Here is a 15,732-nt window from a genome sequence, read left to right as displayed (position 1 = left end):
TTAAAAAAAAAAAAAAAAAGAAAAGAAAGGAAAATTATTGGTTCAGGACCCCAAGACCAAGTTCTTAGCACAAAGGAGATTTTTTTTCCCCAAGAGGAACAGTGGGCAGGCAATAAGAGACAAAGATGGGAGAAAGAGGATGAGAAAAAAGGGAAGGGAACAAGGGAGAGGGGAAAGAGGTTTTTGTCCTGGAGGACAAAGGACTGACTGCCTCTGGATAGAGAGGAGACAGACTTGGCATATAGGAAAATGACTGTTTATAAAAGGAAATGGGAAACCCTGTGTTAGGATAGGGTGTTTAATTTTAATTGGGCATGTTAATTAGTTGGGTCAAAGGGGGCTTTTGATTGCTGAACTTTACTACTTTGATAGCTGGATCTTGGTAGTCAGCCTCAGGAGGAGGAATTGGCCAAATAAGGGAGTAGACCTTAGTGGTTAGCTTTGGGAATGGAATCTAATGGTTTTCAGCAAGACAGAGGGACTTGAGGAGAAAGAAGAAGCCTGCCAGAGCCATGCTTGCCACACTCAAGCTGGCCAGAGTCCCTTCAGAACTTAGTATGTTGACCAGGCTGGCCTTGAACTCACAGAGCTCTTGCCTGCTGAGACTAAGGGCTTGTGCCACCTAGCCCAGCAGATCCTTTTAGATCCTCCCGCCCTAGGACAACAGGCAAGCATCACTACACCCAATTTTTTTGTGGGAACTGATCCAGGGCTTTGTGCACACAAGACAAGTGCAGTGAACTAGGTCCAATCCCCGGGGCACTGAATGAATAACAGTCCCAGCCTACCACCTCTCATGTTGTAAGGATGTACTTCATAGGAGCAAAGGAGAAATGAACACTGAGAAAGGTTCACCTGAGGGGTGGTAGATGCCGCTGGGCACATGCTTTAAGTATGTGAACTGGGTGATATATGAATTACGTCTGAAGAAAATTATTTTTATTACATTGCATATGTGTGTATATGTGTACCTCAGTGAGTGTGCATGTGCATGTGTGTGTGCATGCCACAGCATACTTGTGGAAATCAGAGGACAAATTTCAAGACACCAGAGGGGAGGGCATCTAGAAACCTCAGGGGACCCTTTCCTAATGCCCATCTCTCCTTTGCTTTCCACCAGCCCCTTTCTTTGTGCTTAGCTTCCTTTCCCCCTGTGAACCACACTCTTATATATGTTCTAAGGGCCAAACTTGTATCATCAAGCTTTGAAGCAAGTGCCTTATCTCAACTGTCCCTTCTGGGGTTTGGTGGTGGTGATGTTTTTTTGAGTTTGGGATTAAAGAGTGCATAATCACTGATGCCACCACCACCCAGCTTCTTTGTATTACTTTTAAGTCATCAGATGGAAGCAATTCCCATTCTCTTTAGATGAAACACTGACATTCCATCTATTTATTTATTTATTTATTTATTTATCTAATGTATAAGTGCTCGATCTGCATATAGACCTGCATGCCAGTAGAGAGCATCAGATCCTATTCAGATGGCTGTGAGTCGCTGTGTGGTTGCTAAGAATTGAACTCAGGACCTCTGAAAGAGTGGCCAGTGCCCTTAACCACTGAGCAATCTCTCCAGCCTGGTGGTATTCCTTTTACAGAGAGCTATGAGTTGGGGGGGGGGGGGAGGGGCAGGGTGTGGTGGAGCAGAGCTGAGACAGTGTTTTTGGGAAAAGAGTTTGGCTCAGCATGTGTCCTCTTTGGGTCTTAGTTTTCACACACGGAGGAGTGCCAGAGAGCAAAAGATTAAGAGGAGAAAGGTTCCAGTCCCCCTGAGCTCTGCAACCCCATCTGGAAAACAGAGATAAGACCCTTGCGCCCAAGCATGCTGGCTGAGTTGCTCAATGAGTGTTACAGGCAAATGCTTAGTGGCTGGCCGGTGTGCTGGCAACAGAGTGTCTGGAAACCTGAGGGCATGGTATCTATCCATTGTAGAGGAGCTTATGGTGGGTAAAAGGAATCTTGTTCTCTGTGTTCCCAGGGGTCCTCAGCACTGTTCCTTCCCAGTTCTCTACTTTCCCAAAGCAGACAAGATCTTGGAGTGCCCTTGGAAGGCCAAAGATGTAAAACAGTCATTTCCCAGGCTGGAGAGATGGCTCAGCGGTTAAGAGCACTGACTGCTCTTCCATAGGTCCTGAGTTCAATTCCCAGCAACCACATGGTAACTCACAACCATCTGTAATGGGATCTGAGGCCCTGTTCTGGTGTGTCTGAAGACAGCTACAGCGTATTCATATAAATAAAAATAAATAAATATTAAAAAAAGAAAAAAAGACACTTCCCAGGGAGCAATATTGGCTATAAGACAGTGGGAAAATCCACCATCTTTCTGAATGTTGAAAGAACATCTGTACATTGAGTAAGCTGGAAAAATTAGAATTCTAAAACAGTTTTGGAGACCATCCTGACCCAGCCCAAAAGATTTGAAAAAGTAAAAGTTGCCCCAGAATTTTCCACAGAAGGTACATTACAGGTGTATGGAAGGAAGGGAAAGAGAAGAAGAAAGGAAAGAAAGGTGGCCTGGGGAGATAAGAAGACAAGGAAAGAAAGAAGGGAGGGAGGGATGGAGGGACATAGGGAGTGAGTGTGAGGTAGAAAAATCAGACCAAGAGAAGAGAGGAGTCCCCCCTTAACCAACATTTTGTTTTCTGCCACTTCAGTTACCATAATCCATTGCCATTTTCAGAAATAAACAACTCATATTAAATTGTGTGCTGTTATGCATGGCATGGTGGTTCATCCCATCCCATCCTGTCCTGCCCAGGCTGTGACTCACACTTTGTCCAGTACATCCATATGTCTGTGCTACCAGTCGGTTAGTCAGCTAGGAGCCTCTCCGTGGTTGGTTTGACAGTGCTATCATATAGGGTTCAGTCCCATCCACAGTTTCAGACACATTTGAGGTCTCACAGATAATGGGGAGCTTTCCTGGGTAACCAGCTGTGGTCCACCTCAAGACTTCAGAGCTATACAACAGATCACTGGGTCCTGTTTGTAACTGTGCAATAAAGAACCACATGGACCAGCCAAGTCTGGTGACACATGACTAGTCTCAGCACTCGAAAGACTGAAGCAGGAGGATGGCTTAAGTCAAGAATTTAAGGGCAGCCTCAGCAACAACAACAACAATAACAAAAAGCCCTCCTGTCTCAAAAGAGGGGTGAGGAATGGATGAGGCTGGGGATGGGTCAGGGTGCAGCACTAACCCGGCCTCTGGTTAGGGAGTCTGATCCACAGCACCACACCCAGGCAAAAAAGGAGGAGGGTGGTTAGAGGGGTCAGTCAACACAACGCCTTGTGTCATTTCCTAATAAACAGCTCAGAACTAGCAGCCCACCACACCTGTGTGACCTTCGGCAACTCTGCCTGAGCCTGGGCTCCCTGGCAGCCCGTCTAAGGCCTATGTGTCTGACAAGTTTTGCAGTGGGAGATGACAAGAAAGCTCAGGCTCGGGGCTTGCTTACCTGGGCAGGAGGGGTCAGTACAGACTGGCCGGCAGGGGACTGTCTCACAGCTCACCTCTCCCAGCTGAAGAAGCAGAAAGACACGCGTGAGGAAACCCAGAGGGTCCCAAAAACCAGCAGCAGAGCTCTCTAGGGCCTCTGGTGCCAATAGTGGGATAGAAAAGTATTGTTGGGTAGAGGCCCAAATACCTGGGCCCCAGTCTGGATGACAATGCCAGCCAGCAAGGCACCTTCATCTACACTTCCAAAGAGGGATGGGTGGCCAGAAACAGTTCATGAAACGTGAACAGCAGAAAGATGGGCGGATTAGCTCAGGGTCCCGTGTGCGACACGCAGGCCTGGCAGGCAGCCCCAGGCCCTCAGGCCAGCTCACCTGGCAGATGCACCGGGTACAGGGCTCGTCATCCAAGGTGAACACCTGGCCATTCACCACCTTTCTCCCTTCGAAGTTACAGTCTACAGAGACAGGGACGGGACGAGGATGAGGCCCGGGTCTACCTGGGAGACTTGGGCACGGGTGGCTACTCCCACTCACCATGGCATACAGGGCAGCATTCGCCATCCGGGTGGAAGGGGTAGGTACAGGTGATGGGACAGTCCACAGGTGAACAGGCCACTGAGCCCAGCTGTAGGACACAGACCACACATGGCCCCTCACTGAGGACAGCTAGTACGGTGCTAGGGAAGGCATGGGGCACACAGCAAAGCAGACCCATCTAGACAGCAGCATTGGCCATCCATGATGGCATGGGGATAAAGGGATGACACTTTCTCAGATAGGGTCCTTCCTCACCTCTCAAGAACAAGGCCTGACTTTCTCCGAGAGGACACCTGACAATAGTGAAGCGCTGGACAAATGTAGAATTGTTTAGAAAAGCTCAGCAGAAAAAAAAAAAAAGAGAGAGGGAGAGAGCTGAGGTGCAGCTCAGTGGTCCACCTTCCTCGGTTCCATCTCCAGCATCATTTAAAAAAAGAAGAGGAGGGCTGGAGAGATGGCTCTGTGGTTAAGAATACTGACTGCTCTTCCAGAGGTCCCGAGTTCAATTCCCAGCAACCACATGGTGGCTCACAACCGTCTGTAATGGGATTTGATGTCCTTTTTTGGTGTGTCTGAAGACAGCAATGGTGTATTCACATACATAAAATAAATAAATCTTTTGAAAATAAGTAACAAGTCAATAAATTTAAAAAAAGAAGGAAGGAAGGAAGGAAAGAAGGAAAGAAGGAAAGAAGGAAGGGAAGAAACTGAGGAGAAAGGACTCAGAAGCAACATTTCCCAAAGCACGTGACAGAGCATATACAGGGCCAGTGGGCAACGTGTCACTCAGAGGCCAAAGAGATGTTTACCCTGCATTTCTCAATCCGTGTGTTGACCTTGTTGTCTTTCATACATAACTGTGGCTGAGGCTCACTGACACCCCAAAGACATACTGCCACTATACACAGCAGCTCCCACCATACATTAGCTATATCAGCATAATCAATGAAACTGTGCCCTTTATTTTCCAATGAAAATTCAGTGTGCACTACTAACCTAACATTCTTTTCAGACTGAGAAGTGGGTTGGCTATGGGGTACAAGTGTGGATCCAGGAGCATGTACACTAAGGCCCAGTGCCTAGCCCTTTAACTAGCCATGAAGTCAGGAGCAATGACTTGGTCTAGTTGGCTAGTTCTCTCGTGAGCCACGGTGAGATTCATTGAGTTCAGCAACCCAGAAGCAGAGATACTGAATCAGCCAGTGTTTTCAAATGATTCCCTGATCCTGGCTAAAGAACCCTGCTAGACAGGCGGCAGGGAGATGGTTTCCATCAGGACCAGGGGTGACCCTTGTCTGGATTTCAGGAGCTGATGCTGGGGATTGGGGTCAGGTTGGGCGGTGCATACCAGGCAGATGCAGCTCAGACAGGGGTCGAGCACTGACGGGAAGGTTTCGTTGTTGTAGAAGATTCTACCTGTGTAGGTGCAGCCTGCCAAACAGAGCATGTGGTGAGCAGGAGCCAGAAGGGTGCTTGGGCCAGGGCAAAGGTTGAAAGTTTATCTGGATAGCAAAGGTCAGGCCCAGCACCTCCCCAGGCAGCTCAGAGGTTAGGTAAGTGGTGCTGGCTGCTTCTGTGGCTGGATTGAGCAAGGACGTTGCAGAGTCTTGCTTCAGTGTCTTTGTTCCATGGGGTGGGGGGTGGCACTGAGGACCTTGGGGGTAGGACAGGCAGATGGCCCATGAGGCTCAAGGTGGTGCTGGAGACATACAAGGCTTCTGTCCCTCTCCAGTTAGTGAGCAACAAATCCCATCTGGCCAGACCTGACCCACCCCCCACCACAACCACCCCTGCCCCAGCCCCTGCCATGGTTCATATCGCTAAGCCCTGATGTCACCAAAGACTCTGTGTAAATGAGATCACTTTGATGAAACTGTTCACATACTGGTAAGTACAAAAGCACACGGTGGCACAAGCCCATGAACAACGCAACACCAATATTCAAAAGCTGAGGCGGGAGCATGGAATTCCAGAACAGCTTTGGAAAAAAAAAAAAAAAAAAGCAGATTCTAGGCCATGCTGGCTTACATAGTAAATCCTTGACTAAAAAAAATAAAATAAAGTAAAAAAAAAAATGTATGTATACATATATATATATAATAAAATCAAGTGAGATGGTAGGAAAATATCTTCACATTTATTTTATCTGTTTTGTTGTTGTTTGTCTGTAGTCAGAGGGCCAGGGACAGCACCCAGAGTCTCATGTACCCTAAGCAAGCACTCTCCACTGAACTACACACCATAACACAGTTGATATTATTTCATCTCATCTTATCTTCTGAGACTGAGTCTTGCTATCTGGCCCAGGCTTGATCCTCCTGCCTCTTTCTCCCAAGTCCTGGGGTTTCTTTCGGGCATGTGCCAACAGGCCCAGCCCTTATCAAAAGCTGTGCATGTCAAAAACAGAGATGGGCCTTTTAAAATTATGATGTTATGGCTTTTCTATGACAAACTTAATTTTTAAATTGTAGAAAAGGTAAAAAATTACTGTGTGTGTGGGGGGGGGGGGGAATCTAGCCTCACTGGCCCAGTTTTCCATGTCTGGTTTCTTTGTCACCCACCCCACGAGGACCGTGACCTCTGGGTTTGCATATGGGAGTCCAGCATGGAGGCCCTGCCTCGGGCCAGCCACTTTACTTCTCTGGGCTGTGGGTGGTGTGCTGGTGGCCTGGAGAGTGAGTGAGATTAGATTGCAGAGGTGCTCAGCGCCACAGGGCCTGAGGCAAGATAGGCAGGGACTTCAGGAGCCCTGACGATGGCTTCAGAGGGTGACGTGGAGCCTGGCCCTGGTTACCTGCTGAACAGTCGGGACAGCACTGTCCAGGGATCCGGATGGGGTGCGGGCAAGAGTCCACGCAGTCTGTCCTCTTGCAGCTCACAGAGCCGTCTGCCTAAAGGAGGAAGAAACATCACCAAGACTTGGGACAGCGGGGCCTGCTGCTCCTCCACACCACAGGAAAGGCGACAAAGCCGCCCGCTGTCAGGCTTGCCCTCGGGGCTATCAGGATGAGGCTGTGGTGTGGCAGGTCCTCCCCACCCCTCTCCCAGGGCAATGGCGACCAGCTGCTTAGCACAGGTGAGGGAATCCTCGGGGAGTTTCTCCTGTCTCAAGAGCGGAGTCAGAGCAGGGGCTTTTGCCCTGTCTGCTTCCTAGCCTATCCCTCCGCGCACGCGCGGCAGCCAAGGCCGAACCGTCACCCCCTCCGCATTCTTCTCAGCATTTCCCTGGAACCCTGGCTCACCCCAAACCTATGGAGAACAATAAAATCCTATTTTTATAGAAAACTATTCCACCGGAAATGCCTATTTCAGAAGACCAAAATGCCATATGAGGTTTCCCTCTCTTTTCCTCCCCCCTCTTCTTAAGAATTCAAACGTTTATGGCCTCTTATTTCACTCTCTTGTAAAATGAGGGCCGGGATCAGTCACAAAGGAGGGGATCAGCAAAGGATGGCTTTTACTCTCTCCTCTCCCTGCATCGAACTCATGCCCCTCAAGTTGGCTTCCCACAAAGCACCCTAAATGTCAGTCATCTAGAGATTAATGTGTGGAGTCTGGAAATCCTAATAATATCTACACACACACACACACACACACACACACACACACACACACCTTGCTTTGTTGGATAAATACAGCCCTTGGGGACCCAAATACTCAGAGTGAGAAGGGAAGCGCTATCCAATTTCTTAATAAGCACCCCTATTTGACTTTTTTTTTGTTGTTTTTTTTTGTTTGTTTTTGTTTTTTTTTGTTTTTGTTTTTCGAGACAGGGTTTCTCTGTGTAGCTCTGGCTGTCCTGGAACTCACTCTGTAGACCAGGCTGGCCTCGAACTCAGAAATTCGCCTGCCTCTGCCTCCCGAGTGCTGGGATTAAAGGCGTGTGCCACCATGTTCAGCTTCCTATTTGACTTTTAAACACACACTCTTATTTATCTATGACAAGGTGCAGGCCAAGATGAAGCATCATATGACACAGAAAAGGCACATCAGCTCCCTGAGCTAGCCATGCCCCAGGCCACTCTCTCGGAGGCCTCCTGAGGCCCCTGAGGCAGACCGTCATATCGGCAGCTCCCTGCCCAAGCAGAGTCACCCACAATATCTAGGGCAGCCCCCAAGACCTTCTGTTCTCAGTCACCCACTGAGAGCAGAAGTGGCTGCCTAGGAGGGACACTGAGGCCAGGCTGCCAGTGGCCCTGCCTCTGAGGGAGGCAGACGGGACAGCCCAGGAAAGCAGCTGAAGGCGAGCAGGTTGTCATTCACCTGGCAGACGCATAACTCACAGGGATCACCAGGCGACCAGATCTGTCCGATCGGAAACTCAACCCCGTTGTCGTCCAGAGAGCAGCCTGGCAGGAGAGAGAGCAAAAGAAAGCGATGCTTGGCAGAGAGCTGGGATGTAGCTCAGTGGTGAGGGAGGCATGCTCAATGGACCACAACGGCACAAAAACAAACAAGCAAACAAACAAAAAAACACAATAGGCAGGAGTAACCATCACCTCCCAACCCCCAGAACTACAGCACTGCACTTCTAAAGATGAAACCCCAAGCTCACAGGCATACACACCACACAAACCACACAGACAAGTGTGTGCTTAAAATGTGTGCATACTTTTAAAGCTGGGTGTGGCTGCACTCTCCTTTAATCCCAACACTCAGGAGGCAGATCGAGACAGGAGGCTCTCTATAGAGTCCAAACTGATCTACATAGTGACTTCCAGGCCAGCCAGTGCTACACAGTGAGCTCCGGCTCAAAAAAAAAAAAAAATGTATGCAAACTTTTACTCAAAGTTAACAGACAGACAAACACACATATTCCCCAAAAATGATCGATACTCAGTCACATACTTAGGTACACACAAGCTTATGCTGACAAAACAAAATCCAGACATACACAAAATACAAATGTGTATTTGCATATATACAAATGAATACACATATATATACATCACACACACACACAAGCATACTTACAGATACACTCACAGACCACAGAGTTGCACACACTTACACAATCAAACACAGACATTCACTAGCACAAAAAACATATACATCAAATTGCACACGCATCACAAGGAACTGGCAAAAACACAGAGAGACACGCAGGTGTATCACATAAAACATAAGCACATTCATATACCAATGTCATCCATACACCAACACTTAAAGGCATAAACAGCTATATAAAACACCCTTCGAAGCAAGGACACACACAAAGTTATACCCTTACATAGTTACAGCTCACACATAATGCTATATAAAACACATATGCTCATATCATGAATACACACATACCATCAGTCCAAGCGCACTTGAACCCTGTGTTGGGGGACCACATAGCTGGACCTCACCTGTGCTGGGTGTGGGCTCTCGACAGGTAAAACAGCACTGTCCTGGGCCCAGCAGCCACTCCTCTCGAGGGCACTCCAGCTCTGGACATGGTGTGAAGGAACACTCTACCTCCCCGTTCTGGAAGAGAGAGAAGAGCATGCATCAATGAAGGTGGCTCCTCAGCCCTGAGCCACTGAGGGCTGAAGAGAAGGCTGGTGGGCAGCTTTCCTCCAAACCCTCAAATAAAAGTGACAAAGAAGTGTCCAGGGAGACAGAGGAGCAGAGAAGGGTGAGTCCTCTCAGGGAGCTGAAAGAAGGTCCAGGGGTGTTCCTCCTGTCCTACTGGGTCTCTACCATCTCTCAGCCTCCCTCTTAAACCCAGTTCCATCGAGACTCTCTCCTCCCTCCCTCCACTCTCATGCCTCTGCTCCACAGCTAGGAAAGGGCCAGGCATCAACCTCATCCTGCCATCCATCACTCCAAGCCTTAGCAGCGTAGCCTGGTCCACAGGTCTGCTGCCTGGGGGCCCTTCCCACTTGTCACAGATACCCTCCTGGGACAGCAAGAGTGCTTGGCCCCTTATGCCCAGACATGTCTAATGCACAGCTGAGAGGGCCCAGCTCCTTCTCTAAACCAGCGCTCTCTCCACAGTGCAGAGCATGGGATGAGCTGAAAAGGGTCTTCCCAGCATCCTCTCTGCCCTCTGCTACATCCCATTTCTCCTGAGGACACTCACAAACTAGTAAGTTACTGTCTAACGACCACCTCTTCCAGCCTGCTCCCAAGGAAGCCCTCCCAAGACATATTCCAGAAAAGCCTGCCTACCTCCAGGCTTCTCTGTTCCAATCAGAGGGCACAGCACCATCAGAATTTCACCTGACTAGTCCTAGTCACCCCTCAGGTCTCCACTGTCCCTCTGTCCTCCCAATAAGGGTTCCCGTGCCCAGTCATGCCCACCTAGGCCATATGCTGCCAGTCAGAGGGGACTGGTGCTCTTCTGGGCTGAGGTTGTGTGTTCCCAGATCACAGTAAGTGCTCTGCCAATACAGAGCTGAAGACAGATGGTTGGATCTCATGGAGACTGTGGGAAGGCATGGCAGATCCCTACAGGGACTGCTGCTTCAGTCTCTCTCCCCTTTGCGACACAGCAGGTCATCTTCTCCAAGCAAAGCATCCTGGGGAAATTCCTATGCTTCCCACCCAACTGTTTTCCCATCTTCCACCGAGTCAGAAGGTGCAGGAACCTCACACCCTACCTGGCAGACACAGGTGGTACAGTCGTCACCACCCCCACTGAACACAGCCCCGTCCGTGTACCACCGGCCATGGAAATAGCATCTCCCTGCAGGAGACAAAGGCAGAAGGGCTCAGGGCTTTCTAGGTGGAGCAGCTAGAAGAGTGGACAGATGGGCAGGAAGGGGTGGGGCAGCTGCCCCTTGCAAGAACTCAGTGCTTGTCAACCTCTAAATCCCAGACCCCACACAGGTTACTACCTAAAAACCTACAAAGGAGGTCAGCACTCCAGAGGCAGAGGGAACCCCAACAGCCACAGAGTAAGAAGCTCAAGAGAAGCTGTGCCAGATACTGGACAAAGATAATCTGAGGATCTTCTTTAGGGTAAAAAAAAAAAAAAAAAAAAAAAAAAAAAGTCTGGAAAAGTGTCTATTGATTCAGGATGTCTTGGGTTCAAGTCCCAGCTACACATCTCAGAGCTGATTATGGCAAAATGCACAACTCTCTTGTAGCTACTGCCCTTCACTGTGCCCTTCACTGACAGTTCACACCTCACAGGTTTCACACTGACTGTAGGAAAAGAAAATGAAAAACAAACAAACAAAAACAACCAAAGCCCAACATGATATCTCTTGCCTTTTGTCCCAGCACTAGGGAGGTGGAGACGGGTAGAACTCTGGGTTTGAGGCCAGCCTGGTCTACATAGTGAGTTCCAGGACAGCCAGAGCTACATAGTGAGACCCTGTCCCCCCCAAAGAACAAAACCAAGACAGAAAAAGAAAAAATAACAGCCGGATGGTAGTGACACACAGCTTCAATTCCAGCACTTGGGCGGCAGAGGCAGGAGAATCTCTATGAGTTCAAGGTCAGACTGGTTTACAGAGCTAATTCTAGGACAGCCAAGCCTACATGGAGAAATCCTGTCTGGAAAAACTAACAAGAAAAGAAAAAAAAAAGAAGAATGTAATGTCTCAAGTTAGCCTGTTTCCCTAGAGACGGGAAGCTCAGGGCCTAATTAGGTTATAAAGAAGTCCTAGGCCAGCTTGGGCAGCTTAATGACACCTTGTCTCAAAATAAAAAGTATAAAATGGGCTGGGGATGTAGCTCAGTGGTAAAGTACTCGCCTATAGTGCACAGACACTTGAGTTCAAGCTCTAGTACTGTGGAAAAATGTTATGTTTAAAATTCATTTGTTGGGGGAGGGGCATGCTGCGGAGATAAGAGGTCGACTTGCAGAAGTCAGTTCCCTCCCACCATACAGGTTCCAGGGATCCAACCCAGGTTGTTAGGTACCTTTACCAGCTAAGCCGTCTCATTGCCTGCTTTGAAATCAGGCAGATTTGAGTTCGAGTTTAGCACCATCACTAGCTGCTGTGTGTCTCTAGGCAACCACTTAACTTCTCTGAATCTGTCTTTTCATGAAAAGGCAGCAGTGAGCAAATTTCCCTCAAGGTGCCAGCTGCCCCAAACAGTAAGGGGCACACGCTGGTGGAGAACATCCCCTCCCACTGATGAGATCACCATTAGACTTAACTTGGGAACAGGAAGAAAGAAAGTAGATGAGATTGGAGGAGATGTTAAGAGGCGTCTTTCCAGATGTGTGTTGAGGGGTGTGGGGGTTGTTAAGACAAGTGGTCCTGCAAGTGAGAGCTTTATTAGGGGAGTTATGAATGCTGCAGCCCCTGGGGAGCAGAGTTCCAAAGAGAGACAAAGAGAGGCATCCATTCTTCAGAAAAAAAAAAAATGGGTCCATTCTGAGGGAAGGGAGGATGCCCCACCTCACAAGGCAGCAGGTTTAGTCATTGAGTAGCTATGCTAAGAGTCAGGGGTCTGGCTGCTTCCACCCTGCAGCAACCTTATCCCTGTGGGGCCTGGTTGCCCTGGTTAGCAGAAAGGCCTGAGATCCTAACAGTCATAGGATGCCATGATCTTATGTCTCTGTCAGTTAAAAGAGATTCCACCACACCCAGGGGTAGATCAATGTCAGGACTGGGCCCACAGCCCCTCTGCCTACACTCAAGATGTGCTGTAGAGGCAGGGACAGTGGAAGGCCAAGCCATGAGCATAGTGTGGCCAAGATGCACAGAGGAGACACTAAAAATGAGTAATTGAGATCTATCATTCCACCACCTCTCTAAGGCAGGAGTAGGTCGCCCCTCTCCGGCCTCAATACACACTCCAAAGGCACTTCTCCCTCATACCCCAAACAACGTTTCCCAGGAGTCACCTACCTGGAATACAAGTACAGCAATCTGACTGTGGGGAAGCCTTGCAGGGACCAGGGGGACACTCGGGAGAGATACACGAAACATTTCCAGCCTGAGGAGGCAAAAGATGGTGATGGGGACAAGAGTGGGACCTGGTTCACTGCCAACTATGCCTTTAATCTCAGCACGTAGGAGGCAGAGGCAGGCAGATCTCTGTGAACTTGAGGCTAGCCTGCTCTACATTGCAAGTTTCAGGCCAGACAGGGCTACCTAATAAGACTTTATTCACCTAAATAAATAAACAAACAAACAAACACGCGCCAAGTTAGAAGCTGGAGAGCTGAATCTCTGGTTAAAACCCCTTTCTACTCCTAGAAGGAACAGGAGTTTGGTTCCCAGCTCTAAGAGATCTGATACCAGTGCTGGAGAGATGGCTCAGTGGTTAAGAGCACTGGCTGCTCTTCCAGAGGTCCTGAGTTCAATTCCCAGCAACCACATGGTGGCTCACAACCATCTGTAATGGGATCTGATGCCCTCTTCTGGTTTGTCTGAAGACAGTGACAATGCACTTATATAAATAAAATAAATAGATCTTAAAGAGAGAGGGAGAGAAGAGGGGAAGAAGGAGGAGAGAGGGAGAAGGGAAAGGAGGAGGGAGGAAGGGAGGAAAGTCCTCTTGGAGCACCTCTACACACATCCACATATAAATTAGTTGGGGAAATGGCTCAGCAGTGGAGAGCACTTCTTGCTCCTGTAGAAGAATCAGGTTCAGACCCCAGCATCCTCAGGGTACCTCACAGCCATCTGTAACTCCAGTTCCAGGGTAATTAACGCTCTGTTTTCTGGCCTCTGAGGGCACCAGGCACACAAGTAGTGCATAGACACACATGTGGGCAAAACACCCGTATAAATGAAAACATCAATACATCTTTTTAAAATAAATAACTAAAATGTCAAAATAATAAAGTGCCTTTTTTTTTTTTTTGAGAAAGAGTCTCACTCCGTAGCCCTACCTGTCCTGTCCTGGAACTCAACCTGTAGACCAGGATGGACTCAGACTCAAGAGATACGCTTGCCTGTCTTCAAAGTGCTGAGATTAGAGACATGTGCCACCATACTCAGGATACAATACATCTTTAAAAGTAATTTTTTTTTTTTTTGGTTTTTCGAGACAGGGTTTCTCTATATAGCTCTAGCTGTCCTGGAACTCACTTGGTAGACCAGGCTGGCCTCGAACTCAGAAATTCGCCTGCCTCTGCCTCCCGAGTGCTGGGATTAAAGGCCTGCGCCACCAGGCCCGGCTAAAAGTAATTTTTAAGTTACAATTTTAAAAGTGTCCACCATTGGAACCATCTAGACCTGAGTTCCACTATCTATGCATCTCCTAACAAGACTTTTCGGCAAGGGGACAGCACGTCTCCAGGATCTTCTAACATGGGTGGAGTCAGTGCCCATCCTACCACATAAAATTGGGGGAGTGCACACAAATTCCTTTCCTCCTCCTCATGCTTAACACACAGGAGGAACTAGATGAATGCCACTGGCATTCTCTGTGTCTCTGATCACACACCGCCCCATCAGCAATTGTGGGCAGCCCAGGAGCTGTGTCTAAAGGTAGCCAGAGTATCGCAGTGCGGATTGGTAGACAAAGTCGGTAACAGACCTCTGTTTAGATCCCAGCTCCACCAGCTCCACCAGCTCCCAGCCTCCATCTTTGAATCTACAGATCTGGGACAGCATCGCCCACCCTGCATCTGCTGGGAGCCTCTGCTTAAGAAACAGGGAAAGGGCATGAAGCCTGTAGCTGGCACCCAGTGGGTGCCCAGAGTTAAATTCACACAGGGCATCTGACACATGATTACTCTCCGAGGCGTGTAATCATGCCAGAAGCAAAAACACTCAAGAAGCCCAGGGCTTAATGAGGCTGCTCTTGCCCAGACGTGGACACCTTTGTTGTGGTAGTAAATATTTTTGCCTGGAGAAAACAGCCTCCCTGGGGAAGTTCCTGAGAAAGCTCTACCCTTCACCTTCCCAAACAGACGGACCCTGTTCTGCCCTGGCTCTCGTATGCACAGCGGATACCCTCCACAGCCACTAGCCAGAGCTTGGATGCTTCTAATGACCTTCTCAAGCTCAGTTGTTTTAGTTCCAAAGCCTTAATGAAGCAAGGAGAAGTTCGTCTTCAGCGTCCAGTCTGTTCCTCTCCTTGACAACCCCAAAGGTTAAGAAAACATGCGGTGGTGAATCCCTGGTTGCTTACCAGACAGACACACACAGTACAGTTCTCCCCAGGAGGTGAAAACACATCCCCTTCGGCTCGGATAGCGCCACTGTGAAAGCAGCCTTTGAAAGACAAACAGGAGGTGGGGACATCAGCCTCCTCAAAGGAGAGGAAACCAGGTCTCTACTCTTCCAGGCAGACATAGGTCCCTTGAACTGGGTGGTCCTAGGACTGCTGGAAAACAGCACAGGAGACACATGCAAGAGTAGCTGCAGTGGCCATGAGGGTGTGCCTTGAAGTGTGTCCTCAGAAAGTGACATTTTGTTCCCACCACACAAGAGACGCTACGTTCTGAACCTAGAGTTCTAGCTCCGTTTACCCAAGCAGCCCTGCCCGTGTCATGATGCCTCTCTGTGACTCAGCTATTCTCACCATAAAAGGGAATCATCACTATGTAGCCAGCAGGAAACCTGAAAGGACCCAAAATCTCGGTTATAAAGAGAACTCAGCTCTTTCCTTCAGGGCCCCATTACATAGGTGGAACATGGTAGAAAACGGAAATGTAAGACAGCAATGTAGGCACTGCCCCAGCAGACCCTGGAAAGATTTTTGGTTTTATGGTGCTGAAGATTGAATGAGGACTTCCCTCACACATAGTAGGCAAGCACAAAGGCCCAGCCCCAGCCCCAGCCCCAGCCCCAGCCCCAGTCCCAGCCCCAGCCCCAGCCCCAGCCCCAGCCCC

The 15,732-nt window shown here is 48.9% G+C and overlaps 1 protein-coding gene and 1 long non-coding RNA gene across 3 annotated transcripts in view; one reads left to right on the top strand and one right to left on the bottom strand.

Moving 5' to 3' along the window:
* Vwce (von Willebrand factor C and EGF domains) overlaps window positions 1–15,732 on the bottom strand; it is a 32,087-nt gene that overhangs the window by 1,956 nt on the left and 14,399 nt on the right. The window contains exons 10-19 of one of the 2 annotated variants that reach the window (XM_021216338.2): window positions 15,030–15,112; window positions 12,794–12,881; window positions 10,586–10,671; window positions 9,350–9,467; window positions 8,262–8,347; window positions 6,793–6,889; window positions 5,347–5,429; window positions 3,996–4,086; window positions 3,834–3,916; window positions 3,461–3,524 (exon numbers count right to left, since the gene is read on the bottom strand). In XM_021216338.2, the coding sequence (XP_021071997.1) occupies window positions 3,461–3,524; window positions 3,834–3,916; window positions 3,996–4,086; window positions 5,347–5,429; window positions 6,793–6,889; window positions 8,262–8,347; window positions 9,350–9,467; window positions 10,586–10,671; window positions 12,794–12,881; window positions 15,030–15,112 (879 nt within the window). The remainder of the gene's footprint in view (window positions 1–3,460; window positions 3,525–3,833; window positions 3,917–3,995; window positions 4,087–5,346; window positions 5,430–6,792; window positions 6,890–8,261; window positions 8,348–9,349; window positions 9,468–10,585; window positions 10,672–12,793; window positions 12,882–15,029; window positions 15,113–15,732) is intronic. The other variant, XM_029542333.1, reaches the window with a different exon arrangement.
* The window catches only part of LOC110334598, a 2,337-nt gene continuing 2,036 nt past the window's right edge, over window positions 15,432–15,732 (top strand). The window contains exon 1 of the long non-coding RNA XR_002381128.1: window positions 15,432–15,552. This is a non-coding gene — a long non-coding RNA (uncharacterized LOC110334598). The remainder of the gene's footprint in view (window positions 15,553–15,732) is intronic.

This window comes from Mus pahari, chromosome 1 (genome assembly GCF_900095145.1).
Source record: "Mus pahari chromosome 1, PAHARI_EIJ_v1.1, whole genome shotgun sequence".
Classification (NCBI taxonomy): Eukaryota; Metazoa; Chordata; class Mammalia; order Rodentia; family Muridae; genus Mus; species Mus pahari.
The sequence above is the reverse complement of the archived record's forward strand: the minus strand, read 5'-3'. Positions and strand labels throughout refer to the sequence as shown.